This window comes from Musa acuminata, chromosome BXJ1-10 (assembly GCF_036884655.1).
Source record: "Musa acuminata AAA Group cultivar baxijiao chromosome BXJ1-10, Cavendish_Baxijiao_AAA, whole genome shotgun sequence".
Lineage (NCBI taxonomy): Eukaryota > Viridiplantae > Streptophyta > Magnoliopsida > Zingiberales > Musaceae > Musa > Musa acuminata.
The window spans coordinates 28,029,954-28,046,631 of NC_088336.1; the positions used below are offsets into that span (position 1 = coordinate 28,029,954).

The 16,678-nt window shown below is 38.6% G+C and overlaps 1 protein-coding gene across 3 annotated transcripts; it reads left to right on the top strand.

Moving 5' to 3' along the window:
- Positions 1-5,573: 5,573 nt before the first annotated feature.
- On the top strand, positions 5,574-16,392 carry LOC135584358 (oxysterol-binding protein-related protein 1C-like). Of its 3 annotated transcripts, XR_010480720.1 has the most exons (12): positions 5,575-6,378; positions 6,472-6,828; positions 8,321-8,429; positions 9,243-9,691; positions 10,526-10,681; positions 11,882-12,049; positions 12,127-12,267; positions 14,004-14,234; positions 14,354-14,467; positions 14,936-15,118; positions 15,736-15,823; positions 16,012-16,392. XR_010480720.1 is itself a non-coding variant. In XM_065087475.1 (10 exons), exons 1-10 carry the CDS (start codon positions 5,764-5,766, stop codon positions 15,101-15,103), a joined length of 2,508 nt encoding a protein of 835 aa, XP_064943547.1. In that variant the 5' UTR covers positions 5,575-5,763; the 3' UTR covers positions 15,104-15,325. The 3 variants fall into 3 exon arrangements, 2 of the variants coding, with proteins under 2 accessions (XP_064943548.1, XP_064943547.1); XM_065087475.1 differs by lacking the exons at positions 15,736-15,823; positions 16,012-16,392 and having other exon boundaries at positions 14,936-15,325; XM_065087476.1 differs by lacking the exons at positions 14,004-14,234; positions 14,354-14,467; positions 14,936-15,118; positions 15,736-15,823; positions 16,012-16,392 and adding an exon at positions 12,511-13,975 and having other exon boundaries at positions 5,574-6,378.
- Positions 16,393-16,678: the final 286 nt, after the last annotated feature.

A 16,678-nucleotide genomic window follows, 5' to 3' on the forward strand; every position in this document is an offset into this window, starting at 1 on the left:
TGCGAGAAAGAGACGAAGAAGAAGAGAAGAGATGGAGTAGAAGAAAACAAAGAAAAAAAAAAAAGAGGAGTCAACGAAAGGGAGGTAAAGTACAAGGAGGCTGACGAGGAGACCGAGGAAGAAAATAAGGAAGTGAAGAGGGAGAAGGTGGAGGAGAACGAGATGAATCGAATTAAACAGATTAAAAAATAATAAAAAGTATATTATCAGCTAATCGTCATGTAACTGATATGTAGTGCCACTTGAAATTGAACTAAGTTATATACTTGATCATACAACCTATCTAAAATATATTTTTTTGATAATTAAAAAAAAATAAAATTATATAAAAAATAATAATGAATAGAATTAATTATAATCATAGCTAGATATTTGGGTGAAATTTTGAGTTGGTTCTGGTTGAAGTTGAGCTTGTTACATTTGAAATTGAACTAAATTATATGCTTGATGATTGAACCTACATAAAATATTTTTTTGTTTTGATAATTAAAATATTATAAATTATAAAAAAAATAAATAGTATTAATTATCTTATAATTATAATTCAAGATAGGTAGTTATATGCTATCTCCCCTCCCCCTAATCACCCACGTGAACAAGAGGTCAAAGAGGTGATTGTTTGAGGCAATAAGATGTTATCTCTCAAGAGAATATTTCATAAAATATTTTATCCATTTATCTCTCCACAGTATATAAACTTACATTCAGCACATGAAAAAGGGAGTTGGACATTTTTTATCACTCGCATGCATACTTTTAGACTTCGAGTTACTAACTTAAGCATCAGAGGGATTAGATCTAAAAAGCTCTCTCAACTTCAGTCTTAGTGCAGGTGATACCTCGGGTGCTCAGTGTTTTCATCTTGGAGGTACTTCGAGCAATCCTATGCATATAGGTCTGAACAATATTGGGCTAACTAGGACATTAACGATTTTTTTTTCTATTATTTTTTGTGTTAAAACAAGGATCCGATGTCGATGCTCTTAATGAATGCTTAAGTGAAGAAGCTCTATCTTCGACTCATAGTACTTTTAAGGGAAGCAACAATGTAACACCCCTAATTAGAGTCTAATGAATTTACTACTATCAATTTTAGCTTAAGCATTTTGATTAATAGTTTTGGCCAAACAAAGTTGATAAGTTAATTCGCCTATTAAGCTTGAGTTGTGACAACCTTGGGCAGAGACGAGCCCCCACTGCTCGAGGTGGGTCTCTCATAGATGAGAAAAAGAGGAACTCACCTTCGTAGCCCACCTCGACTCATCTTGCAACTCGCTTCGATAGTGAGTAAGAGAAGAGGGGTAGATCGATGATGAGACTTTACAACTTACTATAGACTTGTTGCTCGATGTGAGTCCCACCTTTGCACCACCTACAGCTCGCTTAAGCTCCTCTCGTAGCCCGTCTTGATAGCGAGCATAAGTGGAGGCGTAGGGCGATGATGGATTGCGACCAATAATGATCTTTTCATCGCGTTCAACATATGAAAAATGAGGGTTAAACCTTTTTTTGACCACTTGCAACTGTATAATCAAACTTTAGGTTATTGATTTGAATGTTACAGAGATCAAATCAGAAAATATTTTTTAATATTGATTTTCGTGTGGGTGACACATTGATAATTCGATATTTCCATCAGATACCTTAGAATATATGGGTTCGGAATAAATTGGATTGATAAGGACGACATTCTTTTCTTTTTTTTTTCCCTAACACATTAGAGCAATTTATATAAACGCAGGGGGTTTCGATTTCTACGAACCGTCAAATCTCGTCGTTACAAGTGGAAGAAGAAAAGTTGTCTACGCCACTCGCGCACTGTTTTGGGTTGGCGTATGGGGATTAGGGATTGGGGGTGCAGCCACCAACACTGGTGCAGATTTCCAAGGAATATTCCTGTAAAAAAGTGGTATATTCGGCAGCTGATTTGATGCGATCATCATTTCTTGGCAGAATTTTTGTATTTTCTTTTTTCCTTTTATTATCAGGTCTACGGTCACAATCACCAGTTTCACTTCGACAAAATGAACGGTCCTGTTCACTTCTTTTCTTTCACGCATCTTGACGCGGGTACCTGATGGAACCACGCCGCGGCTTTCCGCCCGTTTTTGAAATCTCTTCATTTCCCGCAGTCGAAGACGATGCGATTCGTGGGAGAAGAGGAGATTTCCTGAGCACCGATCCCAGCCGACGCCAACCTCATCCTCCTCTTTCTCTTTCTCTTCCCCCCGATTTCCTTCGCCGGGCGCATGCCGTCGTCGAGCGCCACATATCTCTAGTTGAGTTCCACTTCCGCTTCTCTCTCTTTTTCTTTTGTCGTCTGCCCTAAATCGGTTCATTTCGTAGCGTCCGATGACATTGACGGTTTTCTTCTTCTAATTTTCCGAACCGCATTGCTTCTTGTTTGTAGAAGATCTTGGCTCGACGGGGGATTCTTGCTGTTCTGAGAAAGTTAAAGAGTTTGGGGCTTTGTGCCTCGGGATCTCTCTGCGTTGTCGGTGAACGCAGGTCCGACGTTTCGGTCTACGCGTGCCCAGCATGCTGCCAGATTTCCCTTCTGGCTCAGGTATCTTCTTCCTCCATGGAGGTGTCATCAGTTGTCAAGGATCGTGCTCTTCCCAACGGAACAAGGGCTCTGTTGATCGTCAACACAACCGTCATTCGGCAAAAGTGTTACGGAGAGGATTTTGTGGTCGATCTCAAATTCCACCGACAAACAATTCATCGCTAAGTATCGGTGAATTATGATCCAGTTGCTTTTCATAGAAAGAATGATAAGATAGGAAGTGGAGGAAGCAGGAAAGTATGTAGTCATTATCACTATATTGTTCTATCTGTGCCCTAAAGAGGATGAAACCGCGAGGATTTAACCACCCAATGACTACGGATTGTGCAGGAGATTATCTGAGCTAGTCGAAGGGGAAGAGCAACATTGCCGGGCTTCTTGACTCTGAGGTAAACCCTTGCAAAATAATCTTCATGTTCATATGAATTCGAGGAATAAAACTTCACTTGCACTACATAATGAATCATATGTCAAACCGACAAGAAAAATTTCTTCTTTAAGTCCTGAGTACGGTTGCAATTATCTTCTACACAAGCATCCTGCTTTTTAGCTTGTGCTGCCACTCCTTTGACCGCACCTACTCCTGCATCATGTGACATCCTTGGTTTTGCAGTTGGATTATGTCAAATTTTCTGCTAAATCAGCATAAAAAGCAACAAGGAACATATCAAGTTATCAACTTTAGGTATTTATGCTTGAGTGGAAGTGTTTGTGTTTGGCCAATTCAAAGTGGCACCACTCTGGTTCGACTTGGTCGAAACTATTAAATGCAGTTCAAATTGTAATACCCCGGTTTAGTTCTATATCGGAAGTGGACTAAGACTAAGTCTTATCTATGAAGATCTGATGAATGATGTATTGCTGTTAACCTTAGCTCTAGCATTTAAGGCCAGCCATTCAGGCTCGAGAAAGTTACAGGAGCTCGAGTAACTGCAAGCATGACTCCAAGTCTAATGGACTAAGACTAAAAGTTCAGCATTTTTGGCAACTTTAATTTGTGGTGGCTTCAAGTCCAGATCATGCTAATGTGCGCATCAGGTATGAATTAATATCCTCTTGCTCAAGCTATTTTTCTTGACTAGGTAAAACATTGTGGTCCACAGAGACAGCTTCATCAATGCGACTAAAACCAGAGAGTTTCTCGTGATTACTACTCCACCTGTTGATACAACAAAACGCCCGTTCTTGACCACAGGTTATGATGAAGATATAGATGAAACTTTTTTGACTTTGATATGGTCTTCAGACTTTAAGATTACGTAGATGAACTGATCCACCAGTGACAGAGACAAGAAAATTTTATTGTGGTTAAGAATTTTGTAGTTTCCAATCAACCGTTGACTGTGAACAATTGGATTGCAGGGTCGGTGCTTCCGTGCTTCCACGTTCGACTCTCTACATTTTGGGTGAGTTCGGGCATCCGTGCTTCCACGTTGTGATCCGTGCAACAACAGTAAGGTAAATTTCATATACTGGAAGGAATCCGAGTCGCTTATGTTGTTTTTATATTTAAATTTCATCCATTTAATTTTGGTATATGGTTATTTTAATTTTAAGTTCTATCCAAAGGGGAAGAGAAAGATCAGTGGATGCTAACGTGCATCCCATGCCCTTCCTTTTTATCCTATTAGGATGGTTTGGTGCAAGAGCCTTCAATTAATGTGACTTGTTCCGGTGACTTGAAGCTTTACACGGAAAAAGAACAAAGCTTCGTTTGCTCTCTTTTGACCAAACTCTAGCAGCCGTCGCACCAGTAGGGCCGTCATACTCGGTTTGTGAGAGGAGGGGGTATCTTACGCGTCTTGACCTAATCCACCTAAAATTACTAGAGAGAGAGAGATGAGCTGGTGAGCCAATTTGTTAACTGACCCACTTGGACCGGTCGGGCTACTTATCGACTTCTTTTTGTCTGAGCCGATCCGAGCCCGGACAGCCACGTCTCCTCTTTCGTGCCGTGCAGGCACTTCCTTGGCATCACCTCTTCCAGAAATCTCACCCGTGCAGCCGGTCATGATGGTGTTTCTAGATTAATAACTAGTCCTTTAATTCTTATTTAACCTACTTTGTTCTATAATGAAGTTTAATCTCCTGCGTCTAAAACAATACACAAATTTGTTACCCACGCATTCCTCTTTTCCTTAGGATGCTCTGTTTTTTAATCTCTCGTCGATGATATAGATATATTCCCTTTAAATGCTTAGCTCTTCTGTACGAGTGTTCTTCTAAATTTAATATAACACAAAAAAGTACCATTTCTTCTTGGTTCTCCTTGAATGATACGCCTTTTAGTGCTGGACTGTTTTAATATATGGATGTAAAGAGTTATGCACTCTGACTCTCCTGGCTCAACAACTCAGAAACGATGCGCCTCAAAAGCTCAGCTTTTTCGCGTGGGTATTTCTTAGAGTGTAATATCTTAGAAAGCGACAACCACGCATAGAAAGCAGTGTATTAAAAGACCAGGCCAGGAACCCTACCTAAATTTCACCAAAATTCTTTTTGAATCGCTGGGAACGACAACAGGCTATTTAATTTGGAATCGGAAATTTTAATCTAATCATATATATGGTGGACTTTTACAGATTCCTTTCAAGTATGACAGTAGCATATTTACCCTTCGAAATATTGATACCGCATTTGTCCGTAGCATATACCTCTCCTGACCGCATCCATTCTATACCATTCGGGTTAATCTTTATGAATTATGATCAATATTAGCCAGTCTGAATTAACATGTCTAAATACCTGAAATACTGTTAATGTTCTTATAATCATACTTAGTTTCTGAATGATTTTGTCAACAGTCAAATGATAATTAACAAATAGATATTAATCATAACAATATATGTTTATTTAAATTAAAAGGAATAAGTATTTTGTTTTTTTGCAGGAAAATGAAAATGCAGGGAACTGTGCATGTGCGGATGCGAGTGAGAGGCGATCTAAAAGGGAAATGTAAGTAACTTACTGTTTACAAGAGCATATATTTATGCAACGTCGTCCCTACATGATATTGATTTGTTTACCACGAAATAACCGAACCACGCATAGGGGAGAGACGAGCGCAGCCGCAGTGCCCGCACGTGGCCGCCGCGATCTCCGTCTCCCTCGCCATCTCCACCGCCTCCGTTTCCGTTTCTTCACCCTCCTCCTCTCTCGGTTCGTCTCAATTCTTTTCTCATAGAATACATCGACAGATGAATCCATTCTGCTGCGCCTCCCCCGTCCCCGTCTCTCCCGTCGCCGCGGCCGCCTCCGCTTTCTCCTCTTCCGCAGCTACTCATTCCCTCCCAGCCCTGCCCCCTCCTCCGCCTCCCCCTCCCCCGCCGCCCTCCTCCTCGGCGGCCGCCGGCCGCAGCCGCGACTCCTTTCCGCACCAGAACCATATCAACAACGGCGGCTCCTGCCGGCCATCGGGCCCCGCCGGCGCCGCTGCCAGCGACCACGGCCGCCACCACCGCGCATCTGGCCCAGCGCCGGAGATCTTGGCCTCTGCCTCCCTTCGCTCTTCCTTCCATGACGCTCCCCTCGAGCACCGCGAGGTCCGTCTCAACAACATCGTGGGCAACGGGATCGCTGGGATTCTTCACAAGTGGGTCAATTACGGCAAGGGCTGGCGGCCGCGCTGGTTCGTGCTCCAGGACGGCGTCCTCTCCTACTACAAGATCCACGGCCCGGACCGCATCGAGGTCAGCCAGGAATCCGAGAAGGGCTCCAAGGTCATTGGCGAGGAGTCTATCCGCCGGATCTCCCGCCGCAAGAACGGCCGTACCCACCTCCCCCGCAAGCCCATCGGCGAAGTCCACCTCAAGGCCAGAGTCGCACCCACATCGATTATCCAATTGCAAGATAACCTAATCTGGTTTCTTTCAAAAATTAGAATTTTCTTCTCTTTCTGTCTTTAGGTTTCATCGATTCGGGAGAGTAGATCAGATGATAAGAGGTTCTCCATCTTTACCGGGACCAGGAGACTTCATCTGAGGGCAGAGACGCGGGAGGATCGGGTGGCATGGATGGAGTCGCTGCAGGCGGTAAAGGATATGTTTCCGAGGAATTCAAACGGTGAGTTCACGGGATCGGTGGACAAAGTGGTGGTGTCTACGGATAAATTGCGGCAGAGGCTACAGGAGGAAGGGGTGGGCGAGGCAACGATTCAGGAATGTGAGCAGATCATGAGAAGCGAATTTGCTGCGCTGCAGAACCAGTTGATGCTTCTTAAACAGAATCAAAACCTCCTGGTTGACCATCTTGGCCAATTAGAGGTATAAAAAGGATGTCTTTGTTATCACGGATTCTTCTTCTGATTCTTGGATGTGTGAATATTTGTTATATCTATTGACGTTATTCTCTTTTTGTCCTAAAATACACAAATTCCAATTCCAAAAAATTGATTCTGTAATTTCATCTTAGATTTACATTTATTATTTTCACGTTAAGCACTAATTAGCTTGTTTTTAGCAAGCCAGCTTTGTGGTACTCGGGGCTCTTGAGTTTTCGTCAATATTAGTATAGTTGACCTAATCTTTCTTTTTCCTTGGTATGATGTTTTCCACAAGCTTTTGGTGAGACATCCCCTGTAAGCATTTTGGTAGCTGTCATTTACCAAAAAAAATTTAGTGTAGCCACCTGCAGAGGCCATGAAAAGCAATCTCTATTTGGATAGAAATAATAACATTGCAATTGAGCAAGTACGCTATGTGTGGACTCCTGATAAGCATGTTACTGAAAGCATATCTTGAGTTTGGTGTTCTTGTAACTGGAAACCTTATTGATTTTTCAAAGTAGGAACAAAAATCAAACCATCTTTAGGAATGGGGTTCTTAATCAGGGCATGGAGCAATCCTGTCATTGATCAGTGAGTTTTGACATGGTATGGGCGCACTGCTGTGCTCATGCTGCCCACAACTATATTTTGGCACGTTCCTCTACATGTGCACATGCCCAACTGAGTCTGTAGATTGACCACATGGGAGCAATAGGGCTGTGATGCAATTTATGGTCCCAAGTTTGTTAGGGGAGTAGGAGTAGTTCCTAGTTACAATAAAATAATTCCTTTATTGCGACCTAGAACCAAATGTAATCCTCTTATTTCTTCATGTTTATTTAACACAGCTTGTAATTAGGTGCAGTGGATTTAAATTGGACAATTATAGCTTTTCTAGAATAATAATGAACTTGTTAGGGAATTTAGGCATTGATTAGAAATGGGCAAATTACCATGCCTTTGGAATCTACTTCGTGTTGATTTATTTTGAGCTAAACTAAGTTGTTTCATGTGGAGACTTGACAGATAAAAAGTAACAGTGTCCAAGCAGTATCAGAATAAGTTGTTTCTTTCCCTTCTTTGTCTTAGTTCACCGGGGTGGTTTATAAGTCCTCAGGAACAAACAAAAGCATCATTAATTTCATCATATAAAAAACCCTCATTCATGCGATCAAGATCCCCATTGGTTTAGTTACATGTCTATTCATCTCAACACTATCTTCATTCCCTAGAAATAGTACATTCATCAGATTTGTCATTTATGCTAGTAATGGCTGAAGTCTGTTTAATGAAGCTGCATATTAGCTCTGAATCATTCTCACATGTACCATCATTGTTGATGACTATTGATGGACCCTACTACTCTTCTGCAAGTTTTAAATATGCCGTTAAATCTTGCCTACGTTTGTTTAATCATTCTAGATGATTTGATTTGCAAACCAGCTATTTTCCTTATAGTGTAACATACATTTACTTGTTTTGTTATGTAGACAGAAAAGGTTGACTTAGAGAACACTGTGGTTGATGAGGGTCAAAGACAATCAAGACAATCAAAAGAGTATGGATCGGCTGCTAGATCAAGACAAGAGAAGTATAGTGGTATGATATATGGCAGATGCCTTGTAAAATGTTGATGTAACCCGCTAATTGCTACTGGATGATTTCTCTAGAGGATTGCTTCTGATTTTTGAACTTTAACCTCACCTATGCTTTTCTCACAACGAAACAGTTCAATTTGAAGCTTGTCGTATCTCAATCTCCTTGACCTTTAGATGAAATGGAATGTAAATTAACGAGCAAAGATCAAGGTCTACTACTATCACGTTCCTTTTGATTGAATGTTTTAACTTTTCTTGACTGAGAATCAATTCGCCCAAAAATATAAATGAGAACCACCAAGCATTTTTAGGATAGGATACTTTTGGCACAATAATGCTGCTGATGCGAACGATAATTTTTTTCACTTCTCAAGCCTATCTTCTGATCTGTTCTCTACTGGGTCAAACGTTTGAACCAATAGAAACTTAGTTAGGACAGTTTCCATTTGGTTTTACTTTTACCAGTTCTTACCCTTCATCAATTCGTTATTTGTCTTGCTATAATGCTACCTACATTAAATATGTTTATTCAATTTTGCTGACTAGCATCACAGATTTTATATTTTATAAGGAATCTTTCTGCACCATAAGCTGGCCTAAGTTATTGCTTGTTGTAAGAAGATTACTCTTGCCTTAGTATTGGTATGTTTTGAAACTTACGAACATGACTCAATACAACTGTTTTCTTTTCACTTGAGTTGTCTATCTTGTTTATGTCGGTAATATGAGTAACATTTTGTCTTCTTATCTTTGACGATAATTGCCCAAACATAAGTTGTTTATAGTCTTATTCATCTGTTACATATTTCTCCAGAAGAGAGTGCAAGTGAATCTGATTATGACAATGAAAAGCCTGATGCTGCTGAGGAAGAGACTGATGAAGAAGATAATACATTTTTTGATACACGTGATTTTCTCTCATCAAGTTCTTTTAAGAGCACTGAATCTGACTTCCACAGATCTGAATTTGATTCTGATGATGAGAATGATCACGGTGTTGATTCTGTTGGTTCTAGTGATTCTTTCATGCAGTATGTGGGATATAACTATCCCTATGTCAAAAGACGAAAAAAATTGCCTGATCCAATTGAAAAGGAAAAAGGAGTGAGCCTCTGGTCGATGATTAAGGACAACATTGGAAAGGATCTTACCAAAGTTTGCCTTCCTGTGTATTTCAATGAACCACTTTCATCCCTGCAAAAATGTTTTGAGGACTTGGAATATTCTTACCTTGTTGATCGAGCTTATGAGTATGGCAAAAAGGTAGGCCGTTGGATGTACAAATATTGGATAAAAGTGATCTAAATTGTTTATAATTATTAGTAACTTGAGAAGCTTTCATTTCGGTTTATTTTATCTGGGATTGATTTATCTGTAAATTCCATTCACTTCATCAACAAATTTTCATTGCAATATATTTTGAATCAAAGTTTTTTCTTGATGTAAGTTTGCATTAGCTGTTGTGTGACCATTTCTATTCCAAATTGGAACTTGGATGTCAAACCAATTAATGTCATGATAAGTTTCTTGATGGACAAGTTCATTACTAAAGTGAATTAATGTTACATTTGGTCTTTCTTTTTATTGTTGCAATATTATCAACAAGCTTAAATGCGTACCATTGCTCATATTCAACGTTTACTTCAACAATTTTACAATGTATTCATTCTGGAAAACACCATGCTAAGCTGTAAACAGGCAAGTATAATAATAAAAGATAAAATGTCTGACATTTGCATCTGTTTTGATATTTAGAGTTACTAGCAATGTTGTAAAGTTTTTTTTTAATATTCAAGTCATGTTATTTTGAGTTTTCACATCTTTATCTAACCTTGACATTTACAAGATGATTGGATCAGATTTAGGTCTGGTAGTACGGGTTAACAAGTCTGAGGTGATGCCCCTATTCATGTCATAGATAACTTTGAAGTCACCAGGATAGAATTTTGCTTGTTCCTTGGGCATCCTCCTTTTACGTGGAATTAAAAATATGTTAACAAACTAGTGGTGTCCATGCAGTAATATTTAGTAATTGCTGCAAGGCATCAGTTTTTATTATTATTTTACTTATTATTTCGTCTCTAATAAATTTTCTAGGGCAATGGTCTCATGAGGATGCTTAACGTTGCTGCTTTTGCTGTTTCTGGATATGCTTCTACGGATGGCAGAACCTGCAAGCCCTTTAATCCACTCCTGGGGGAAACATACGAGGCTGATTATCCAGACAAAGGCCTTAGGTTCTTTTCAGAAAAGGTAAAGTTAACATACAGATCCCCGTAGTTGATCTTATGATTATTTGTATCTGGTGACTAGCTGCAGTTGAGTGCATCTTTTCGTTTTGCTTATTATATTTAGATCTTAGTATGTGCTTGCATGTTTGTCAAAGGTTGTTTCACAGGACATATGGATATCAGAATTTGCTCATATCCTTTTGGAATTTAGACAAATTTCGTAAGGTAAATGAACTATTAATCTATAGTATCTGGAAAAAGGTGGTCCAATGCACAAGGCTCCCACTAATGCGGGATCTGGAATTGTCTTTACCCTTAATTATACTTGTTATAATTTTGTATTGGTGAGTGCCTGGATCTTAAGGTAAATGAACTATCAATCTATAGTATCATTTCGAAGGTAAATGAACTATCCTTTTGGAAATGAATTGTCCTTTTGGAATTTTGATAGTTCATTTCTTGAGGTAAATGAACTATCAATCTATAGTATCCGGAAAAGGAGGTCCAATGCATGAGGCTTCCATTAATGCGGAATTTGGAATTGTCTTTACCCTTAATTATACTTGTTATAATTTTTTATTGGTGGGTGCCTGGATCTGAAGGTAAATGAACTATCAATCCATAGTATCATTTCTTAAGGTAAATGAACTATCCTTTTTTAAATGAATTATCCTTTTGGAATTTTGATAGTTCATTTATTAAGGTAAATGAACTATCAATCTATAGTATCCGGAAATGGTGGTCCAATGCACAAGGCTCCCATTAATGCGGAATTTGGAATTGTCTTTACCCTTAATTATACTTTTTGTAATTTTGCACTAGCAAGCGCCTAGTTTCGATGGACGAGCTCCTAACACTCCGAGCATTTTGAAATATTGGTGCCTTTTAGCACGTAGCACCATCGACAACACTGATATGTGCATTTGTGCCCTAGTAGGATTTCTTTTGTAACTGCGATTTTGTATCCCATTTATAAAGATAAATCTACTGAGCTTGAAAGTTTATTGTTATCCCAATCAATATATTCACCAAATGCTTATTTGGTTTCATGCTTGTTATCGTCATAACTAGCCATTATGTTCATTTTTTTTGTGTCCATGTTCTTATTCTTTTCCCCTATTCAATTGTATTCACAATGTTTTCTCAAAACACTTATGCTTTATGTTGTGAATGATAAACTGTTAACATTGTTAATTTGTTATCCTTTCTACCATTTATATAGGTCAGTCATCATCCCATGGTTGTTGCATGTCATTGTGAGGGTAAGGGATGGAGGTTTTGGGGAGATAGCAATTTGAAAAGCAAGTTTTGGGGTCGCTCAATTCAGGTTGATCCTGTTGGTGTGCTAACCCTCGAATTTGATGATGGTGAAGTTTTTCAATGGAGCAAGGTATTAGGTCTTTACATGAGATATTTGAAATATGATTTTGTATTCTTCATGTTGAACATTAAATTATGATATTTCAGGTGACAACATCCATTTATAACCTTATATTGGGAAAACTTTATTGTGATCATTATGGTACTATGCGAATACAAGGAAATCGTGAATATTCATGCAAGTTAAAATTTAAGGAGCAGTCAATAATAGACCGCAACCCTCATCAGGTGTGTATCCGTCTCCTTGGTTCTTTTTTAAGATACTCAATGTGGTGGTAGCTGACATTTCTCCAAGCTGCATCATTTCTGGGTACCCTTTATGTGTAGCATTCCTTTTCAAATGTTGTTTCATCTATCTAATACTTATTGTCCATTCTAGTGTTAGTTGATCATTGATGAATTTTTATTTGCTGCAGTAAGATTATTTTGTGTTGGCTTAAACCTTGAGACTAGTCTTGTTTTATGTAACAGAGAACATGTTCTCAGGAAAAGCACAATGAAGGGGTGTCAAGCCAAACAAAGATGAACAGACCCTTCAATACGTTTGATTTAGATGAACACTGTTGTTTGTAATTGTTCTTGGCTTAAACATTGATTACTAGTCTTGTTTTATGCAACAAAGAACCTGTTCTCAGTAAAAGCACAAAAAGGGGGAGTGAGCAAGCTGAACAAAGACAAACAGACCCTTTTTGTGTTTGAGTTAAATAGATACATGGTTGTTCGTGATTGTCCTAAGCTTTACAGCATATGTGGTTTCGACAGATTGAGCTTGAGCTAAGAATGTGCTCAAGTTTGAGCCGGTCATGAACACTAGGTTATTTTGGACAGCTTTATCGACAGCAGAGCGAGGGAGATGTATGAAGAGAATCGACTGGGAAGTTGCAAAAAATGCTGGATGAAGAAAATGGTTGGTGGAAATTTCAGGCCAGGAAATGTGGAGAGCTTTCTGAGATCAAAGAAAGAGTCAAGGATAGATAATATACTGTGGAAATGGCAGGGAGATAGGGTTTTAACCTGACAGGCTAACATAGCTTGTATTCTCAATGAATTCAAGCCTGAGTTGAACATGAACTTGAGTTTGAGTTGTTCGAAATATTTAGCTATCTTGGCAACCCTAATTGTGGGAGGGACAATGCTACATTTGGTAGTATACACTTGTCAGGTTGTTTTAATCGATTCAAATGGAAGACTTGTAAGCCCCACTTGGTTTTCAGAGGTCCAAAGGGCCTAAAGGGTACTGTGATCTTGTAGAACACTATTCAATTATATAGCTTTTCCTTGCTTAAATCCTTTAGCATGATCTGCAAAGATTTGGTGTGTCCTTGTTGTCCTGTTGTACAATAGGGAGCACAGTCACCCCCACTATTTTCACAGCAAATTTCAAGTATGATGATTATATATCTGCTGCTTTATATATATCCACCATTTTACATAAGAAAAATGATCCATTTGTCATTCAAATTCCCAGTTAGACTCTGTTATATGTCTAATGTGATTGAACAGGCCTGTAGAATATTACTATTAGGATTATATAATATCTGAATGCTATGGACAATGATCCATGAAATTTGTCCATGTTGAAAACTTATGGATATTGGAGTACTTGATCTGAAATTAATAGCTTGTCTGTGTATGTCTTTGTCCAGTTTCTTTTAGCTAGTTTTAATGCATTTTTTATGTGGCCTAATTTCTTATATACATGTGGACCATATTTTCTCTCTTTTTTATACCTTTATAGATGTTTTACATATTATGATTTTTGGAAGTTTTATATTTAGTAAAACTAGGCAAGCAGAATTTGTGTTGTTAGAAGCTGCATAGGACATTTTTGAGTCCTATGGTTCTACTTGTTCTTGTAGATTTTCAATTTAATATTCTATCTGATGCTTTTGATTGAAAAAAATCTGATGAGTTGTTTGCTTTTCCTTTGTGAAATGGTTGTTTCTAAACGTGAACTATTGTAGGTGCAAGGCATAGTTCAGGATCGCAGTGGCAAAACTGTGGCCACACTCATTGGCAAATGGGATGAGAGCATGCATTATGTGAATGGAGATTGCTCTGGAAAAGGGAAAGGATCTGACCCGTTTTCTGAAGCCCACATACTGTGGAAACGTAGCAAACCACCTAAATATCCTACCAGATACAATCTCACTCGTTTTGCAATGACAATCAATGAACTCACTCCTGGATTAAAGGTGAGAATAATAATTTTGCTCGTCGCATTCTTCCTCTGGGTTGTGTTTCCTGTTGTTTTCAGGTTAGAAGCTTTTATTTATTTCTCTCTCTTTTTTCGTTTACCCAAATTGTTGAGCAGGAAAAAATGCCACCAACAGATTCAAGACTAAGGCCTGATCAGAGGTGCTTGGAGAACGGGGAGTTTGAAATGGCAAATTCTGAGAAGTTGAGACTTGAACAGCGACAACGTCAGGTTAAGCTTGGAATATTATCCTCATATTCTTTCTTAATTCTTTTTAGGTGAACTTCCACCCCAAGTACTGGAAATTATTGTTTTTTGTGGAGTCCATTGGCTGCTAAATTTTCAATTGTTGCTTGTTAAGGTGTATTGGCTGAAGTGTTTAGTTCTTTGTTACATTATTTAAGTTTTAGAGATACTCATAGTTAGTAAATTAGTTTTTCTGACTTTTGAGTTCTTGCATCGAGTTGCTTGATGATTTCTCTTTTAAAAAACCATTCAACTCTTAACACCGTGTGTCTCTCTAAATTTCAACACTGAATGTTCTGTTGAATCACAATGCATTTTATCATTTGTAATTTTAGAATCAATTGTTGCCTTCATGTTTAAATTTCTTACTAGCAGACACTAACACTTAGTAGTAAAACTAGTTTTTCTTTCTTAATTAGAACTCCTTGATGGATCGGTAACTATGTGATGCAGGCAAGAAAGATGCAGGAAAGAGGCTGGAAACCTCGATGGTTTGCAAAAGATAAAGGAAGTGACATGTACCGGTATATCGGTGGTTACTGGGAAGCCAGGGAAGAGGGCAAGTGGGATGGATGCCCTGATATTTTCGGCCAAGTCGCCATTGATCAAATGATCGACTAACTAGCAGTTCAAAAGGCAAACATGCTCTTCTCTTTGAAATGTTGTGTGTTAACTTTGTTTGCATTTCTTGTTCTTTTTTTGAGAATTTGGGTTCTTGTGGTTCAGCTGCTCATTGCTCGCCATTTTCGAGCAACCAGAATTCCATGTAGTGTAAACAGAGGAAAGTGTATAGTTTACTATTGCCTTTAAAGAGTAAATAATAAGAGTTGTATTTCTTCTTAATCTTGCTAGTTTTCTTTCCCGTGAAAACATCCAAGTACATGAGGATCACTCTTCTGATCCCCATTGGATCTCATTATGAGTTATTCGGTGCAGGGTCATCTGTTTGAGTAGATTATTACTTGTTGAATGCAATCTGGATTCTGCTTAGTCGGGATATTGTAGAGATCACACTGAAGAGATATCATTATTTGATGTTGCTGTAATTTATTTCCTTGTGCTTGCCATTTTACTCATGCTTCTTGTATTTCGTTGCAATGCCTACACATGATCTAGGCTCAAGCTCTGCTCTGCTACACGGTAAGATCCCTTACTGGTTCCTGCAGCATTTCTTCACTCGTACTTAGAATTGTTTGTTCTCTTTTTTAGGATTACTCTCTACTCTTCTTACCCTTTGCTTGACATGTGAGCAGGAACCTGGAGGCCACAGAACTCCCTTCAGAGGGCAGAGGCTACACAGATTCTTCATCATTGTCTCGCCTTCTATGATGATATCTACAGGTACTTTTTACATTCTGTAAAGCTGTGTTAAAATGCAGATTAGAGATCCTCACAATGTAGCAATAATTTTTGGCACAATCTGCAGCAATAGCTCGTCTTGTTCCTTTTGTCATCATCTTTGCACATCTGGCTTATGATCTGGTGTCGTGTGAGCTTTAAAGTGTCCTTGTGTGGTGTGTGATCTACAGGAGAAATGAACAGGAAAAGGTGAAGGCAGGAGGAAGAATCAGACAGGTAACAGATGCAATCTCTGCTCTACATGTCAATGGAGATACTATCGAGGACCTGATCATAAAACAAGCAGCTCAAAGCTCGATTAGTCTGCCACTTCAACCCAAATCTTTTGCAAAGATAACACGAGGAGGTTAATAGCAATCGAAGTTTGCTTCTGATAATTAGATTTCATGCACCCCAAGTAGATGGTGGCATTTACACTATGGTGTGTATGTATATATCCCTCCTGAGAAATTTATTTTATGTATTTATTCCTCTATGTTTGAGCATATTTGTCTTGATAAAATTGTGGATTTGCATATTAGCCTTATAAGTGACAAAGACATTTTTGTTTACTTTTAAGGTAACATTAACTGTTATTAATTATATAGACTAGCAGTTTGCTTGAGATTTATAGATGGGTTTGACTTGACTTTGGAGAGGATCTCAATATTTTGAGTAATGGTATGTTTGTTGAAAATATATTCTTAGAAAAATAAAAATATTTTTTATTACATCAAAAAAGTTCAATCCTGTATTAACCGATCTGTTGGAGTTCATTGAAACTCTCTAATCGTAGACAATTAATTTGATCTTATTGGAAGATTTAATCGACATTAATACGCTTTAAAGTCTCTCTGA